This window comes from Branchiostoma belcheri, unplaced genomic scaffold (assembly GCF_001625305.1).
Source record: "Branchiostoma belcheri isolate BF01 breed outbred unplaced genomic scaffold, Haploidv18h27 scaffold135, whole genome shotgun sequence".
NCBI classification, from domain to species: Eukaryota; Metazoa; Chordata; class Leptocardii; order Amphioxiformes; family Branchiostomatidae; genus Branchiostoma; species Branchiostoma belcheri.
In genome coordinates this window covers 351,720-369,005 of record NW_017802769.1, presented here as the reverse complement: position 1 = coordinate 369,005, position 17,286 = coordinate 351,720, and the positions used below count along the sequence as shown (strand labels likewise).

The following is a 17,286-nucleotide window of genomic DNA, read 5'->3' as shown; positions in this document are numbered from 1 at the left end:
AGTTTAAAAAAAAAACTTGAGTGTGCCGTCACCACGTCTTGTGATTACATGTTGGAAATTAAAAAAAAAACGCCTAACGTTTGACAAAATTCACGAAGTGCCAAAGTTTTGCGTCTTCGACCCTGTCTTTAATTTCATTTCATTTGTATCCTTTCATCATGACTTATTCTTTCAGTATTTCCTTTACTCTAGATACCAAAGCAAACAAAGCATAGGCATGCTGTAAGTATTTGATGGAATCTAAACTTCTGTAGAGGTCCGGCCACTTTGCCTGTTCGGTTGTTTGTTCTGACTTAAAGTCATTTCTGCAGTACTTTCATCTCATTTGCAGTTGACAGAAACGTTACATCCTTGGAACTAGTGCAGGGCATCTCGACTATTGAATAACTTCTTGACTGTATGTTCGCACAAAAGGACAAAGTCTGACCGTAGCCTACGAAGTTTGTAATATGTAGAACGTTCAGTTTAATGCATATGTACAGATACCAGCAATGGCATTATGACATATTTCGTCACCATATACGACAGATATTGTGTACAGTTATCTATTGAATGAAGTTTTTTTTTTTTAATTTTTACCTTAGCCTTGCGGTGATATTACTCCTTTTCTCTTGTTTGATTCACACAAATGTTTCAAAGGACATACTACGAATAACGGTGGCCAAATGCTATGCAAGTTACAGTCAACTGTACTTTAGAAAATCAACCGTGTACATGTCTTTTGGCTTTTGTGCTAGTCTGGATGGATAAGGAACCCTGAGAACGAGACGTAACCGCCCGGGTCGCTCCACATGGACGACTTTCCGTCCAACTCTACCCACACCTCGTCCCCAGGCTGCAGCCGCAAGATGGCGCTGTTGCAACTGGAGAGGTGGTCGCCGTAGGACCTGTCGTACAGGCTGACTATCTCCTCGCCGTTCTTCTTCAGCCGGCTCCAGTAGGCGGACCCGGCCACGCTGGTGGTCATCCCCGTGTAGGTCAACATGTAGAAGCCGCTCACCATTGGCGAGAACTTCCCGCTCGTCCGGTTGTAGGCGTCGCCCTCGTTGGTGTGGACGATGTCGAATGTAACGATGGTGTTCTCGGGGGCGTTCAGGATCCGGACTCTCAGAGTGGCGGAGAACGCCACGAAACTGGAACCAGACAGGGTGTTACAGCTGGATCCTCCCGTACAGGGCCTCCCCGGGTGACCTCTCCCCCCCTTCGCACCTGCCTCGCCCGCCTCGCCTTTCTGTCCCCTCGCACCTGGAGGTCCTGTAGCACCTGGCTCACCTTTCTTACCTCGGGCACCTCTCGTACCTTTCTCACCTGCGGGGCCCGGCCGAGGCTTGCCTCTGTCCGCCTGGTGATGCATACCCCATCGCCCTGGAAGGAACATTAGATGGTTGAGTTTATTATGGGAACATGTGCCTTATTATGTTTACCGAAGGAAAACAAACTGTTTTTGCTACGTTTCTTCTTCTTCTTCTTCTTCCGTTCCAAACACTCACCTCTGACCTGGCCAATGACCTGATTTGTTCGTCTCTCACCATGGTAACTTGTGTTGGGTTACATAATGTTGCAATTTTATAGTAGGAGGGATTTATACTCCTGTCTGACCACATATATGAATGTATTTGAGTAAGAATTAACAGCAGATCATATGCGAAGGTAATTGGACTTGCAAATGTTACCTTTCTAGTTCATTTGTTTGTTTAAGTTCCTTCACGTACGTATGGTGTGCATAGGTCGGACCCATCTCCGTTTCTGTAGCCCTAATTAGGCCACAGGCCTGCCACATACTTCTTTGCAATCACTTCAGCGAGTAGGGGGCTAGTTTACTGGTAGTGGTGTGCGTTCCACTGGTAGTACTCTTTCTCATATATTAAGTGCCAAGCAGAGAAAGCAGTATCATACCTTTCTAAAGGTTTGACTCGGCCTGGATCGAACTTACGACCCACAACTTACGAGCCATTGCACCGGTTAGGGCATCAGAAAGATGCAAATGGTTTCGGAAATAAAGACTGTTCTTTTGATATTGAGATACATTGTGCTTCTACATATCTGTATGCTTTCCCATTAGAAGAGAATGCAAGACTAAGATATCTTTTCACGTTATCAATTAGCTGAGGAATGATATTACAAGAAACCATGTCCCTTGTGTCAAACCCATTTCATTGTATTTGTCGGAATGCACTAAAAACATATAAAAAAGGGACAATGTGAGCTAAGGTTGGTAAAGACACGTGTATATGGGCGATAATGACTGAAGACTTGTGACAGAGTCTTGTATATCTATTATACACAACACCGGACAAAAACGGAAAGTTTCGCGTACATCAGTATTGCAAAATGTTAGCTCAAACTCAAAGTAAAGATATACCACCTCTGTGACATGTACTTAAGCTTACTTAGGGGTTACTCTGATCACCAGAAACGTGTCTGTACAAACAAGGATGGCAAGTCGCCTTGAATCAGTCAATCACAGGGATCGACACTGACACTGTAACTTAACTCTTCAACCCCTACCCAGAAGGGGTCGTGTGGCAGCGTGTTCGACTCGGAACCAAGAGGTCACGGGATCGAGTCCTGACATGCCACCGACCTTGTGCCCTTGGGAAAAGGCACTTTACACGACTTTCCTGAGTATTGTCTTGTCTTGTATCAGTCCTCTGCGTTGGTGGCGGCATAAAATAAGTTGATATAAGTTGAGTGTGCTGTCACCATGTCTAGTCGTGAAATGTTGGAATATAAAAAAAAAGCCCTACACACCCCCCCTGACTGTCTTGACTTGACTTTATTGGGATCTTCATAAGTCAGTAAGGCCATGTTGATTTGATCATATGGATGACATCCACGCGCGCATGAAGTTTCGGCCGTTTCCAAAAAAAAAGTTGCAAAATGAGCAAATATACACCGTAAGTTGTAAAAAAATATTTGAAAACGACACCAATGTCGTAGAATGTCAAAATCAAACAAAAAAGACGAAAATGTTAAGAAATGAATTTGAAGAGTAGATTATTCGCCAAACCATACTCATCTGTCATTTGTTCAACCTTCAAAACCACGTAGATTTCATAATGAAAGCAACTTTTTTTTTTGCCAAACAACTTTTTTTTATTCGCACGCTCGCATCAGTTTTGGGGTTCCCAGAGGATGTCATCCATATAATCAAATCAACATGGCCTAATGAGAACTTTGATGAGGCTGGAGCCAAACTGTCCATGTCAAGTTCAGAGGTCGAACTTCTAAAATACTCCCAAACGATGTCCACGTGTAACGGCCGACAGTGACCTGACTGGCTGACTGACTGACTGACTGAAACGGCCTCTCTTGAATTTACGGTGATAAGGTTGACCAAATACCATAAAGAGTAAGGCCACAACAAGTAAATTTTATGGATGACATCCTCCACAGACTGCAAATCTAATACGTTCGAATAATTGTGGGGTCGTGTGGCGTAGCGGCAGAGTGCGCGACTCGGAACTTTGAGTCCCGGGTTCGAGTCCTGACATGCCACCGATCTTGTGCCCTTGGGAAAGGCACTTTACACGGCTTTCCGCACTTAGCTCAGGTGTAAATGAGTATTGTCCCGTCATGTATTTGTCCCCTGTGTTGGTGGCGGCATTAATATAAGTTGAAAAAAAACTTGAGTGTGTCGTCACCACGTCTGGTGATTACATGTTGGAATAAAAAATAAAAAAAAATCTAATACGAGCGGGCGAAAAAAAAACAAGGCGGGCCGAAAAAGAACAAGGTTCCTACCTTGAAAATTTTTACTCAATCATGGTACAAATGACTTTGATTCAGTGGGAACATCACATACACACAGCCAGCATCACATATCACTGCATCAAGGTAAGATACAAAACATTAAATCAGAGCCTTTTCTTGTCTCCTCTTCTCATAGTAATCTGCCATCCTCCAACAACAGAAATATTTGCCCATTTTCGGCATGTTGACCACTGTCAAAAAGCAAAAAAAAAAAAAATTTTCCCAAAATTAGGCGAAAATTAATGCGCGCGTGGTGTCATCCATAAAAATTACTTATGAAGAGTAAATATGAGAAATATTAATACTTATGAAGAGTAAATATGAGAAATGGGAATGGAATTCCACGTGTAAAATGGTGCCACGAGTAGGAAGATTAAAAAATCACGAAGTTGTCAAAGATGATTATGGATTTACTACTTCAGGTCAGGGGCGGTTCTCAGTAGGTCATGTCAGCCGATAGAGCAGACCTTCCTAACGTTGAACAGGTCTCTAGCGATATTTTAGTTAAAATAAAACCAGGAGAAGGTTAAAATAGGTTTCCCAGCCGTGTCTTTGCTTTATTAACCTAGTAATTGTAAAGGCTACATCCTGACTACTAAGCCTGCCATCGTTGTATTTCTAGAGAGGCTTCTTATGTAAACATTAGGTCGGATGATTATTATTACCTTCGCAAAGAAGGTTATGTTTTCAGTAGCGTTTGTCCGTCTGTCTGTTTGTCCGTCTGTGAACAGCATAACTAAAGAAGCTTAATATGCGAAATAAAGACTAAACTTTAACTTCCAACACTTAGATAAGAATTGGGACTTACCCCATATTTTCGGTTGACTCCATCAACCTAAGCTTAATATGCATTGTCATGAAACTGGGTAGGTGAGACCTAGAAATGATTAGATTCTGGGCCCCCTGGCGGCTTTTCTAGGTACTGCAGCAGAACTCTTGTTGCTGTATATTCTACTTATGCTTCAGCCGCGTCAAAACACGGAAACGAAACAAAACATACATGCATATACCCCCATCATATCAGCTGATCCTTGTTTGTTTGTTTGTTTGTTTGTTTGTTTGTTTGTTTGTTTGTTTCGCATAACCGGTAAACCGCTTTTAGGCTGTGAGTACAAGCTGCGTAAGACCGGACTGTAATGTTGAACCACTCACACCGGGAAGGTCCCCTACTCATTTCGATAAGTGTGGTGGGTTCTTTAACGTGCGTGGGGTGTGGCTCTAACCAAACACGGGACCTCCATTTAACGTCCTATCCGAGGGACGTCCTTAACCGAAGCTAGGTACTCATTCCCTCCTGAGTGAGGCGAGGAAATTCGTGTTAAGTGCCTTTCCTCAGGGCACAAGATCGGTGACATAGTAGGATTCGAACCCGGGACCTCTTGGTACCGAGCCGAACACGTTTACGCCACACGACCCCACTATGTGCCACACGACCCCGCTATAGAATCTATGCAAAAATGAACTCCCGAAGCTATATCCTAGTAATTTTTTGGACACTTTTTATTGCCCAAAAATCAGAGTGGCAACATGCGTCAACCTTCTTGCCAAGTTTCTATTTTAACTACATCATGCTTTGCGCCAGTGACGTTTTAGAAAGTAACACTAGCTTGAGTTGACAGCATTCTGATCTAGCTTTCAATAAAGTAGCAGCTTAATGGTTATTTTTACTTGGGCTAACTCAAGGTGACGGGCAAAGTGGGTACGGAATGGGACATATGCATTAAAAGTTTAAGGATGCCAGCAGGGCAAGTGTAGTAGCGCGAAACTCTGCCAGTAACAGTCACAGATGCTGTAGGTAGTAATAAATTTCGTTTGGCACTGATTGACTTTATTACCTTTGCCAAGAATTGACGAAGGTTATGTTTTCCTGGCCGTGTGTCTGTGTGTGTGTCTGTCTGTGTGTCTGTGTGTCTGTCTGTCAACAGCATAACTCGAGAAAGCTTAGATGGTTTATCTTGATATTTGGTAGGTGGGTAGGTCTTCATGAGACGTGGAACTGATTAGATTTTGGGCCCCCTAGCGGCTTGTTATGATACTGCAGCTGAACTTCCGGTTTTGATATCTCGTGACCTGGACATGCTAGGGTCATGAAATTTAGATGGTAGATAGCTCTTGGGCTGGGAATGAAGTGACCCTAGCTGCTTGCTCTGGAACTGCAGGGGCGTTAGTTGAAAAATGTTTAAAGGCGGATAACTCAAGAACCGATTGATGGATCGTCGTGTTTGGCCGCGTAGGTAGCTGAAGTGTTGCTTGACATAATGATATTACAATTATGTAAATATTAATGTAATTTGCATAATTAATGAGGAACTTCTATTCTCTAGTTACTGACTTGGACGATCTTTCAGATAATATTCTGGTACCTTTACTTTTAAGAGGTTCTTCTTTTCTGTCAACAATATACAATACTCAAAATACTACTACATGTACAGACATTTTTGTTAGAATCAAATCGTTTTTTTGTAATAACTTGATCAATCCTATCAGTATTCATATATTTGTTTCACTTATTGAATGATTAATTATTGTATTCAACTTCTATATAAAAACTCGTGCTTCGCTTGCTTGTATTACGTATTGTCTGGTGACGACATGAATATAAGTGTAACTTGAGTGTGTCGCCACCACGTCTTGTCACTGTATGTATGTTTCAATAAAAAAAATAGGTTTCGTTCTCATTGCTGAAAATACATGCTTTATCGAATGGATCAACATTTGAAGTGTCCCGTAACAAGTCTGAATTGCTACAAAGGGAGCTTAAAATTCTACGGCCCCCAACCGTGGAATAATCTGTCACTGATCATTGCAACGTAAGACTTTGGCGCTGGTAAAATTCATTCAGGAATTGTGGTGTTACTGATAACATAACAACAGGGTCCATAATATCACCACCTTGAGAAACAGTGTGCTTCAAGATATTTTCACTGCAACATACTTTTGGTATGCACTCCTTCACACATCAAATGTACATACCTAGGGTATGTTGCAGTAAAAATATCTTTAAGCACACTTTTTCTCAAGGTGGCGATATTATGGACCCTGGTGATATTATGGACACAGATGTTAGTACGGATAGGTGAAACTGTGTGATTTTTTTGTTGTTATGTCATTCTGTATATCGTATGTATAGTCTGTTATTCGTGCTTTGTATACGCAGCATAGCTGGTTTCTATGTACCTGAGTATAAACTGAAAACTGAAACTGTATCTGTATCGGTATAGCTGGTATAACCGCCCTTCGGCGTAACACACCAGCTTCGCAGGCACGCGGCGCGGCGGCAGCTAGCTATATCACACCGAACGACTTGTTACACTCAATCTTTGCACATTTAATTGCAGGAGTTGTTTAAAGCTTTCTGGTGATGATGCCCCAACTGTGGTTGGTGGCAACGAGTTCCAGTCTACGATAGTTCTGGGGAAATACGAGTTTTTGAATACCTCAATTCTTGGTTGATAACTCTGATAATTGAAGGTATGACTGAATACTAGTATTACTAAGATACCGTACTCACCCCTGAGGCCTCTCGGTCCCATGGCCCCTTTAGGTCCGGGCGGCCCGGCAGGAGCCAACACGGTGATGTTGGTACACGGCGTGGAACAGGAGTCTTCCTCAGCCGCTTTACACAAACATAAACACAAACAACACAGGAAAACAAAACAACCTGCCGCGCAGGTAACAAATCGAGATATTGGCAAGCTATCCCCCATGTTCTAGGCAGTTCTCCGGTTGAAGAATCTTTTAAAAAAAGAGAGAGATCTGGTTGCTAAGAAGGCCAAATGTGCGCTCAGGGTCACTAAAGGACTTAGCGGTAACCTGCTATGCTCTGCCCTTCGCCCTAGAAACATAGTTATGTGTCTGCTTGCGGTTTTTGATGTGCTGTGTGTCCTGTACAGTTAGTATGTTTAGTTATAGATACATATATAGGTCGTGCAACGATTTAGTCCCTTTTTATGGTACTACAATATACGAGAAGTGGTGTAAGCCTTAGCTACTGTAAATTTTTAGGTGCACTTGAAGTTGTGATAACAATGTGGAAGTCCCGAGCCAGTAAGATAACAATCCGTGTGTACATGTGGTCTTGCTGTAATGGTGTCCAGCTGTTCTGCTGACCGCAGGTCTTGGAAGGTTAAAGACAAGGTCACACGCGTTCTTATACTGAAGGTGAAACACCAAATTGCTTGTTGCTACAAAGCAGGTATGAATGCATTCGAAAACCGTCATGTTACTTTGTTAGCCTGGGTGCCATCCGATTTAATTGTTGTAACGGCAACCACGAAAAATCGTTACAAATCGGATGGCATCCAGGCTATTACTTTGTACCCTATGAAAGTACAGGTCAATCAAATGCAAAACGGGATTTGATTTTTGTATCATCATCAGCGATCACTTTCTGTGATACAAATACATGTAATATTCATATGGAAAATGATTATCACCAAATCTTAACACAAGTCCAAAATTGCATCCATGGCGAAACTATATTTCCCCCAAGATGAAGTTCCGGTTGTTCAATACGTGTACAACAGGGATAAGGCCATGTTGATTTAATTATATGGATAACATCGACGGAAACCCCAAAACTGATGCGAGCGTGCGAATAATAAAAAAAAGTTTTGCAAAAAAAAGTTGCGTTCATTCTGAAATCTACGTGGTCATGAAGGTTGAAAAAATGACACAGAGTATGATATGGCGAATAATCTACTCTTCAAATTCATTTCTTTACATTATGCGGTCTTCTTCGTTTCATTTTGGCATTCTACGACAGTGGTATCGTTTTCAAATATTTATTTTTCAACTTACGGTATATATATTTGCTCATGTTGCAACTGTTTTTGTACGATTTACAGTGTGGTTGAAACCTTTTTTTTTTTGGAAACGGCCGAAAATTCATGCGCGCGTGGATGTCATCCATATAATCAAATCAACATGGCCTAACAGAGGAACGTGGACCGCATTCGTGTGGTGGTGTAGTGTGTGTTTGTTAACGATCTTCTTCTGAGGATTCTGACCAACGTGGTACGTGTTCCACATCTGGTGCATAAATCTTCGGGTTTTAGGGATCGACGTGGCTACAAGACACGGCCTTGAGCTTCTTAGATAGGTGTCATCTATCTTTAGAAGTCTGCGGTATTTTATAAAGAGAAGCAGGTGGACAAAACTGTCATTGGCATCTGTGACAAACGTCTTAAAACGTATCGTTAAATTTAAATTTCACTGCTTTGCTGTGAAATCTTCATTGAGCTAGTGTTAAAAGAAAATAATTTGGAAGGTTTCCTATTAAATTTTTTTTATATGCCAACATTTCATGACTAGACATGGTGACAGCACACTCAAGTTATATCAACTTGTTTTATGCCGCCACCAACGCAGAGGACGAATACAGGACAAGACAATACTCAGGAAAGTCGTGTAAAGTATTCAATTTTCGCGATTTAGTGTGATTTTTCTTTATTTTCGTCGCCGAAAGATACTCTTGGACGCAACCAAAAAGAGCTTACCACAGGGTATTGGCCGAAATATCTTTATTTGAGGGTAGGGGTTCCGAGGAAGTAGCGGTCGCATGTGATCAGTTTCAGGAAAAGACATATATAGTTGAGAGCAACACGAAGGTATAGGAATCCGCTATTTTATTAATTTTAAGTTTTCATAGTGCATTATTTGTCACCAGAAAGATGGAAAAGTTACGAGCACAATAATGACGGTAGGATTAAACCCAATGTCACAGCGATAGTCATCATATACTAGTATATGACACACTGACGAGAGATGCTAGTGAAGCTTTCTATATAGAACTATCCAGGGGGCAAGCAAGGTTTATTGTTACAAACACATCACTGATGATACTGGGATGTCCCCATGCTGTGAACAACAGGCTACCACAAACCGCTCATATTGGTTTATTTGAAGAAAGAAGTAGGACATTCTGTATCTGTATCTGTATTCATAAAGCCGGTATAACCAACCTTTGGCGTAACACACCAGCTTCTGTATCTGTATAGCCGGTATAACCGCCCTTCGGCGTAACACACCAGCTTCTGTATCTGTATAGCCGGTATAACCGCCCTTCGGCGTAACACACCAGTTTCTGTATCTGTATAGTCGGTATAACCACCCTTCGGCGCAACACACCAGCTTCTGTATCTGTATAGCCAGTGTAACCGCCCTTCGGCGTAACACACCAGCTTCGCAGGCACGCGGCGCTGGTGCTATATCACACCGAACGACTTGTTACACTCAATCTTTGCACATTAATTGCAGGAGATGTTTAAAGCTTTCTAGTGATGACGCCCCTTCTGTGCTTGGTGGCAACGAGTTCCAGTCTACGATAGTTCTGGGGAAAATACGAGTTTTTGAAACACCTCAATTCGCAGTCAGATTCGTGGCAGGCGGTTTCGCCAGAGAGTTTTGCGCTCCTCATGTGGTCTTCAAGAATCTTCGGAGTACTAAGACTTTAGCCGTCCTTGAACTCCTGCCAAGTTCATGTTACACGTCTCATTACCTGCCTTCCGACCGCCTGCCGACGTCGTCTGTCCAAATATACTCCTTAAGGCCACAGCAAGTCATTTTTATGGATGACATCAGCGCGCGCATTAATTTTCGCCTGTATTTGAAAAAAAAAACAAAGAAGAAATTTTGTTATCATGAAAGTTCATCTGTGTTGGTAGTTACATGTTTAAAGTTAAAACTTTTGGTCCAACACAAAGAATTCTCTCACCTAGAGCTTTCAACCAATCACTCTGGTCTTCTTCAGCTTCACTGGGTCAGTCTACTGAGGAAGACCAGAGTGACTGGTCCAAAGCTCTAGGCGAGAGAATTCTTTGTGTTGGATCAAAAGTTTTAACTTTAAACAAGAAATTTTGTTGCCTTCTGACAGTGGTCAACATGCCGAAAATGGGCAAATATGTCTGTTGCCATGCCAGAAGGTGGATGGCAGATAACTATGAAGAGAGGAGACAAGAAAAGGCTCTGATTTAATGTTTTGTTTCTTACTTTGATGCAGTGATATGTGATGCTGGCTGTGTATATGTGATGTCCTACTGAATCAAAACCATTTGTACAATGATTGAGTCAAAATTCTAAAATTTAGAAACCTTTTTTTTTCGGCCCGCCTTGTTTTTTGTCGGCCGCTCGTATTAGATTTCGAATCTGCGGAAGATGTCATCCATAAAATGTACTTGCTGTGGCCTTATACTTCTTGGAGGTGCCGAAATGACTTCGTGTGCGGCTGCACTATATTATATGACTGTGTCACTTGTAACGCTGCCAAGATACCGTTGGCATTGCTTCCCAACACACCGGATGTACTGATTCTATTTGTCTAAGGTGAAGAGAGAGAGAGAGAGCGAGAGAGCGAGAGAGAGAGAGCGAGAGAGAGAGAGCGAGAGAGAGAGCGAGAGAGAGAGCGAGAGCGAGAGAGAGATGTTTTTATCGGCGTTGATACAAAACATGTCCTAATCAAGTCAAGTGTGGTTGTCAGTGAAAACATTTACCTCTCAAACACATAATAACGACATTTATGGGCATGTCCTCGTAACACTGGAACACATAAAGTAGCCTGTATCTTCTCAGTCTAATTTAGAGTTTTGGTCATCGTGTGACTTAGGCCACAGGAAGTAAATTTTATGGATGACATCCTCCGCAGACTCCAAATCTAATGTGAGCGGGCGAAAAAAACAAGGTTCCTACAAATGGTTTTGATTCAGTGGGAACATCACACATACAGCCAACACCACATATCACTGCATCAAAGTAAGAAACGAAACATTAAATCAGAGCCTTTTCTTGTCTGTTCTCTGCCGTCCACCTTCCGGCATGGCAACAGACATCGTTGCCCATTTTCGGCATGGTCACCACTGTCAGAAGACAACAAAATTTCTCTTTTTTTTTCAAAATCAGGCGAAACTTAATGCGAGCGCTTATGTCATCCATACAAATTACTTGCTGTGGCCTTAGATGTGTATGGCGATTTTCGTTCAAGGATGCTATTTTTAAGCCTGTATAAGATTTGTGACTAAATATTAGGTTTACTGTACTTGTACAAAGCCTAAAATCCTATTTTATCGTTATACATGGTGTATGAGGTACCCTGAGAACGTGACGTAACCCGTGTAGTCTCCCCACATGGAGGACCGCGCGTCCAGCTCCACCCAAACCTCGTCCCCAGGCTTCAGTAACAAGATGGCGCTGTTACTGCTGGAGAGGTGTTCTCCTAGAGACTTGTCGTACAGGCTGATGACCGGTTTTCCGTTCTTCTTCAGCCGGCTCCAGTAGGCGGACCCCTTCACGCTGGTGGTCATGCCGGTGAACGTGAACATGTAGTACCCCGGGACGGACGGCGCGAACTTGCCGGTGATCTCGTCGTAAGCGTTCCCGGCGTTCGTGATGACGGAGTTGTAGGTGACGATCGTGTTTTCGGGCACGTTGAGGACGCGGTTCGCCAGGACGGCGGAGAACGCCACGAACGGCGGGTCTGCCGGCTGCGCCGCCGGGGAACCAGGAGCGCAAGTCGACCGGCAGGGCCAGCCCGACTCGCCTTTCATTCCCTTCTGTCCCTGGTTACCTGGCTGTCCATTTGCACCTGTTCCACCTGGATCGCCCTTTCGGCCTGGCGCACCTGGTACACCTGTTCGACCAGGTCGGCCTGGGTAACCGGGTACACCTTGTTTACCACGCGGCCCCCTGTCGCCCTTCTCTCCGGGGACACCTCCGGACCCGGGCGGTCCCTGTACGATGTTGGACGAGCCAGTGGCACCTGATGGACCCGGTACACCTGGCGCACCCTTCTCTCCCTTCTGTCCAGGTGAGCCCACACCTGGCGGGCCCTGCGCACCTGCCTGTCCCTTCTCACCGACTTGCCCCCGGTCACCTTTGGGTCCTTTCGCGCCAGGGATCCCCTGAAGACCCATCCACCCTCGTGCCCCTTTCTCGCCTGGTGGGCCCTCTACTCCAGGAAAACCCCTCAAACCTGTTTCTCCTGGCTCGCCCTTGAGCCCAACGTGACTGGGCAGGCCAGGCGTACCCGGCGGCCCTTGCTCTCCCTTGTTACCGGGCCGTCCCGTCACACTTGGCTCGCCCGGAGCGCATGAAATGTCGGTCGGTAACATCGTACCGTCATACCCTCCTCCTCTCCCCCGGTACGGCTCACACAGTCCCGGTTCACCTGGAACAACCAAACGATAACTTTTACCAGATAAAACAGCATTCTGTCTCTTGTATCTTATAGACGAAGTGGGTAAGGCCACAGCAAGTAAATTTGTAAGAAACACAACATTAAATCAGAGCCTTTTTGTGTCTCCTCTCTTCATATTTATCTGCTACCCACATTCCGCCCTGGCAACAGACATCTTTGCCCATTTTCGGCATGTTGAACACTGTCAAAAGGCAACAATTTCTTGTTTTTTTTTTCTTCCAAAATCAGGTGAAAATTAATGCGCACGCTGATGTCATGTATAAAAAATAGTTGCTGTGGCCTAAATTCGTCTCCCACTGCCTCAAAAGAAGAAGTCAAACCCAACTAAACTAGTAATATAACTTTGTACATAGTCTGTCATATCATTGTATTTTCTTTTTCATACATGTTGTTTGTATCTGCGCAATTAGCCCTCGGGCATGCAATGAAATTTATCTCGTTTTTCTGTGTGCGATATGCCCTACTCTTATAAGGCCACAGCAAGTAATTTTTATGGATGACATCAGCGCGCGCATTAATTTTCGCCTGATTTGGAAAAAAAAAAGAAATATTGTTGCCTTCTGACAGTGGTCAACATGCCGAAAATGGGCAAAGATGTTTGTTGCCATGCCGGAAGGTGGATGGCAGATAACTATAAAGGGAGGAGACAAGAAAAGGCTCTGATTTAATGTTTTGTTTCTTACTTAGGCCATTTTGATTTGATTATATGGATGACATCCTCCGGGAGCCCCAAAACTGATGCGCGCGTGCGAATAAAAAAAAGTTTTGCAAAAAAAAAAGTTCTTTTCATTATGAAATCTACGTGGTCATGAGGGTTGAGCAAATGGCACAGAATATGCTTTGGCGAATAATCTAGTCTTCAAGTTCATTTCTTTACAATTTCGTCTTTTTTCCTTTGATTTTGGCATTCTACGACATTGGTATAGTTTTTATTAATTTTTTTGTAACTTATGGTATATTTTTGCTCATTTTGCAACTGTTTTGTACGATTTACAGAATGGTTGAAAACTTTTTTTTTTGGAAACGGCCGAAAATTCATGCGCGCGCGGATGTCATCCATATAATCAAATCAACATGGCCTTAGATGCAGTGATATGTGATGCTATATGTGTATATGTGATGTTCCCTGAATCAAAAACATTGAATTAAAAACAATGATTGAGTCAAAATTTCAAAATGTAGGAACCTTGTTTTTTTCGCCTTGTTTTTTTCGGCCCGCCTTGTTTTTTTACTCCGCTCGCAATAGATATTTGGAGTCTGAGGAGGATGTCATCCATAAAATTTACTTGCTGTGACCTAAAAGGGAAATGCTTCTGGATATCTGAATTTTACATGTCTTTTCTCCAAGTTAAGCGTGCCAGAAGGTGTGCCAAGTGTTAGTACCCTGGGTCGGAGCCAGGTAGGCATCCTTCGTGGTCATAAAGATTACTGTGGTGTGCATTTCCGGATCCGGTATTTTCCTATAGTGATTATGGCTATTGTTTTCCTTGTGTTTCTCCTTCTTTCCCTGCCATATCGTAAAATGTGGTGAAGCCATCTGCTACATTTGCCCCAAAGCAAATGTCGGCCTTTCTAGTTTTTATTAGGACCTGATGCACTAATACTAGCAAATGTCAATGGTAATCTTCAACGCTAAATTGATGAAAAACATCCCGCTGATACAGTAAAACACACAAGTGATTTTGGCTTGGAGAATCTAACCCTCTATTAAAATGAAAAAGAAAAACTAGAGAAGGAACATTTGCAAAGCAAATGCATAATGTTTACCTTCGGACATGGTCTGCCACGTTAATTTTTACTCAAACACATTCACATACATGCACTACGAGTATATGGTGACAGGAGTAGAGCAGACCATGAAATTGCAACATTATGTAACCCAACACCAGTTACCACGGTGGCAGACGTCAACAAATCAGGCCATTGGCCAGGTCAGAGGTTAGTGTTTGGAACAGAATAGGAGGAAGAAACTGAGTAAAAACAATATGTTTTCCTTCGGTAAACATAAAAAATGGCTAAAATGTGCTTGCCTCGGCATTTGCTAATTTACTAAAGATGCTCTGAGTTCGAAGGATATCAAGGCACAACCCTTCTTCTGTCCTTTTCCAACTAATCGAAACTTGACACATCGAAATAGCTAAAGTTAACGTTTGGGTATTATCCGAATAGTTTTTAACTTACAGGTATTTCTACTTGAATAAGGGGAATTGAATAGAAATACCTTTAAGTTAAAAACTGGTATGATACAAACGGGATAGGTACTTGAAAGTGACGAGTTAACTTTGGCAACGACTATGCAATGACAAGCCTAGGGTTCCCGTACTCTCCAAGCAGAGGTTGATGGTGGAAAATCGTTTGGTTTTTATATATAGTCCGTTTTTTGTCGCTACCACCACCAACCTGTGCCGGCAGTCAAAGCCTCAAAGGCTATTAACAGCTAATCGTTACTCTATCAAACTTGGTGGTGGTAGAGACAAAAAAACGGACCATATATAAAAAGCAAACGATCTTCCACTATCAACCTCTGCTTGGAGAGTAGGGTTCCCGACGCCAAACACGTTGATTGTAAATAGTGAATTGTGTAAAGTTTGCCTTGTACTGTTAATTTTGTAATGTTTTTGTACGTTTGCAATACATGTATGTAAATATGAATGTGTAGACCACAGGAAGAATAGCCTCTTATGAGGCTAATTGTGGATCTGAATAAAACTCAAACACGTGCATGCCTTTGTCAGCAACGCCGAAAATTGAAGTCGTGAAATATTAGCGGACACTCACCCCTGAGGCCTCTCGGTCCCATGGCCCCTTTAGGTCCGGGCGGCCCGGCAGGAGCCAACACGGTGATGTTGGTACACGGCGTGGAACAGGAGTCTTCCTCAGCCGCTTTACACAAACATAAACACAAACAACACAGGAAAACAAAACAACCTGCCGCGCAGGTAGCAGGAATCCGGATATCCGCCATAGCAGGTAGGGTCTGGACAGGACGTCGCAAGGCTTAAGGGGGATTTCAAAAGATCTGATCAAAAACAACAACCCTCAAAATTGGACAATGCCCACAAACTCCACACAGCGCCAAATTGAAGTCAAAAGTTTGCAACCCCAGTCTCACAACCTGGCATTGTCCTACAGTTACCGCTGTATATTCCCTTGCGTGTACGTCCCTATATGTAGTAACCCGGCCGTGTGTTTTAAATTGGGTGCATGTGACGTTGATTTAGAAACAGCAACAGCACATGTGGCTAGACATGTGATATTTGCCTTTGGCAGTTTGAAGAAAAAAAAAACTTCTAAAAAAAAAGAACAGGACGAGTATATCCATATTACAAAACTTAAAAATAATACATAATTGCTTTCATAAGGTGCCTGTAGGACTATAAATATGTATGTATGATGTTAGATTAATTCTTTAGAAGGTGTAGAACGAATTGAGCCTGAGATGATCCCTTGACAGTGAGCCGATCGGTAGGGGTATGTTAACTTCAAAGGTTTACCTAATGACTTTAACTCACACAGACGCATACACTGCCAAACCCTGCTGGAAACGGGATGCGATTTGATTCAAAAATACATCACTTACGTTCTGAACTTTTGTATCTGTCATCATTCATGGTTAAAAAGAACAAAAGGACACAGAGGTTTGCTTGTACATAAGGCCATAGCATGTAAATTTTATGGATGACATCCTCCGCAGACTCCAAATCTAATGCGATAGGACGAAAAAAAGCAAGGCGGGCCGAAAAACAAGGTTCCTACATTCTCAAATTTTGACTCAATCATTGTACAAATGGTTTTGATTCAGTGGGAACATCACATATACACAGCCAGCACCACATATCACTGCATCAAGGTAAAAAAACATCGAATCAGAGTCTTTTCTTGCCTCCTGTCTTCATAGTTTCTTCACGTTCCGGCATGGCAACAGGCATCTTTGCCCATTTTCGGCATGTTGACCACTGTCAGAAGGCAACAAATTTTTTTAAAAATCCAAAATCAGGCGAAAATTAATGCGCGCTGTTGTCATCCATAAAAATTACTTGCTGTGGCCTAAGACCCAGAGCGCACTGGCAGTGTCAAACATGCCACGCTCCTCACCACTGGAAGAAGGATGTCATATCGCGTCCTAGCGAAAGCCAGATGGTGTAAACTTTGAGGCAAATTGTGACCAAGTCCTGGTGTTGACTTCCAGCCAAGTCCACGCCTCACGTGACCTAAGATAAACCACACTTCCAAGAGGCCTGCGGTCGAAAACCGTTCGTCGAAATCTCTCGCAAAATCTCATCTTCCGAGACTGGAAATCATTACACAGATAAGTGCTTAATGACACCCAAATCTTGTTGTTT

General features: G+C 42.9%; 2 protein-coding genes across 2 annotated transcripts; both read right to left on the bottom strand.

Moving 5' to 3' along the window:
• Positions 1-733: 733 nt before the first annotated feature.
• LOC109464238 (complement C1q-like protein 3) lies at positions 734-8,784 on the bottom strand. Its single transcript, XM_019761176.1, has 3 exons — positions 8,763-8,784; positions 7,265-7,369; positions 734-1,365 (listed from the first exon to the last, which is right to left on the bottom strand). Exons 1-3 carry the CDS (start codon positions 8,782-8,784, stop codon positions 734-736), a joined length of 759 nt encoding a protein of 252 aa, XP_019616735.1.
• Positions 8,785-11,752: 2,968 nt separating this feature from the next.
• LOC109464253 (collagen alpha-1(X) chain-like) lies at positions 11,753-15,908 on the bottom strand. The gene is made up of 2 exons (XM_019761188.1): positions 15,722-15,908; positions 11,753-12,913 (listed from the first exon to the last, which is right to left on the bottom strand). Exons 1-2 carry the CDS (start codon positions 15,906-15,908, stop codon positions 11,817-11,819), a joined length of 1,284 nt encoding a protein of 427 aa, XP_019616747.1. The 3' UTR covers positions 11,753-11,816.
• Positions 15,909-17,286: the final 1,378 nt, after the last annotated feature.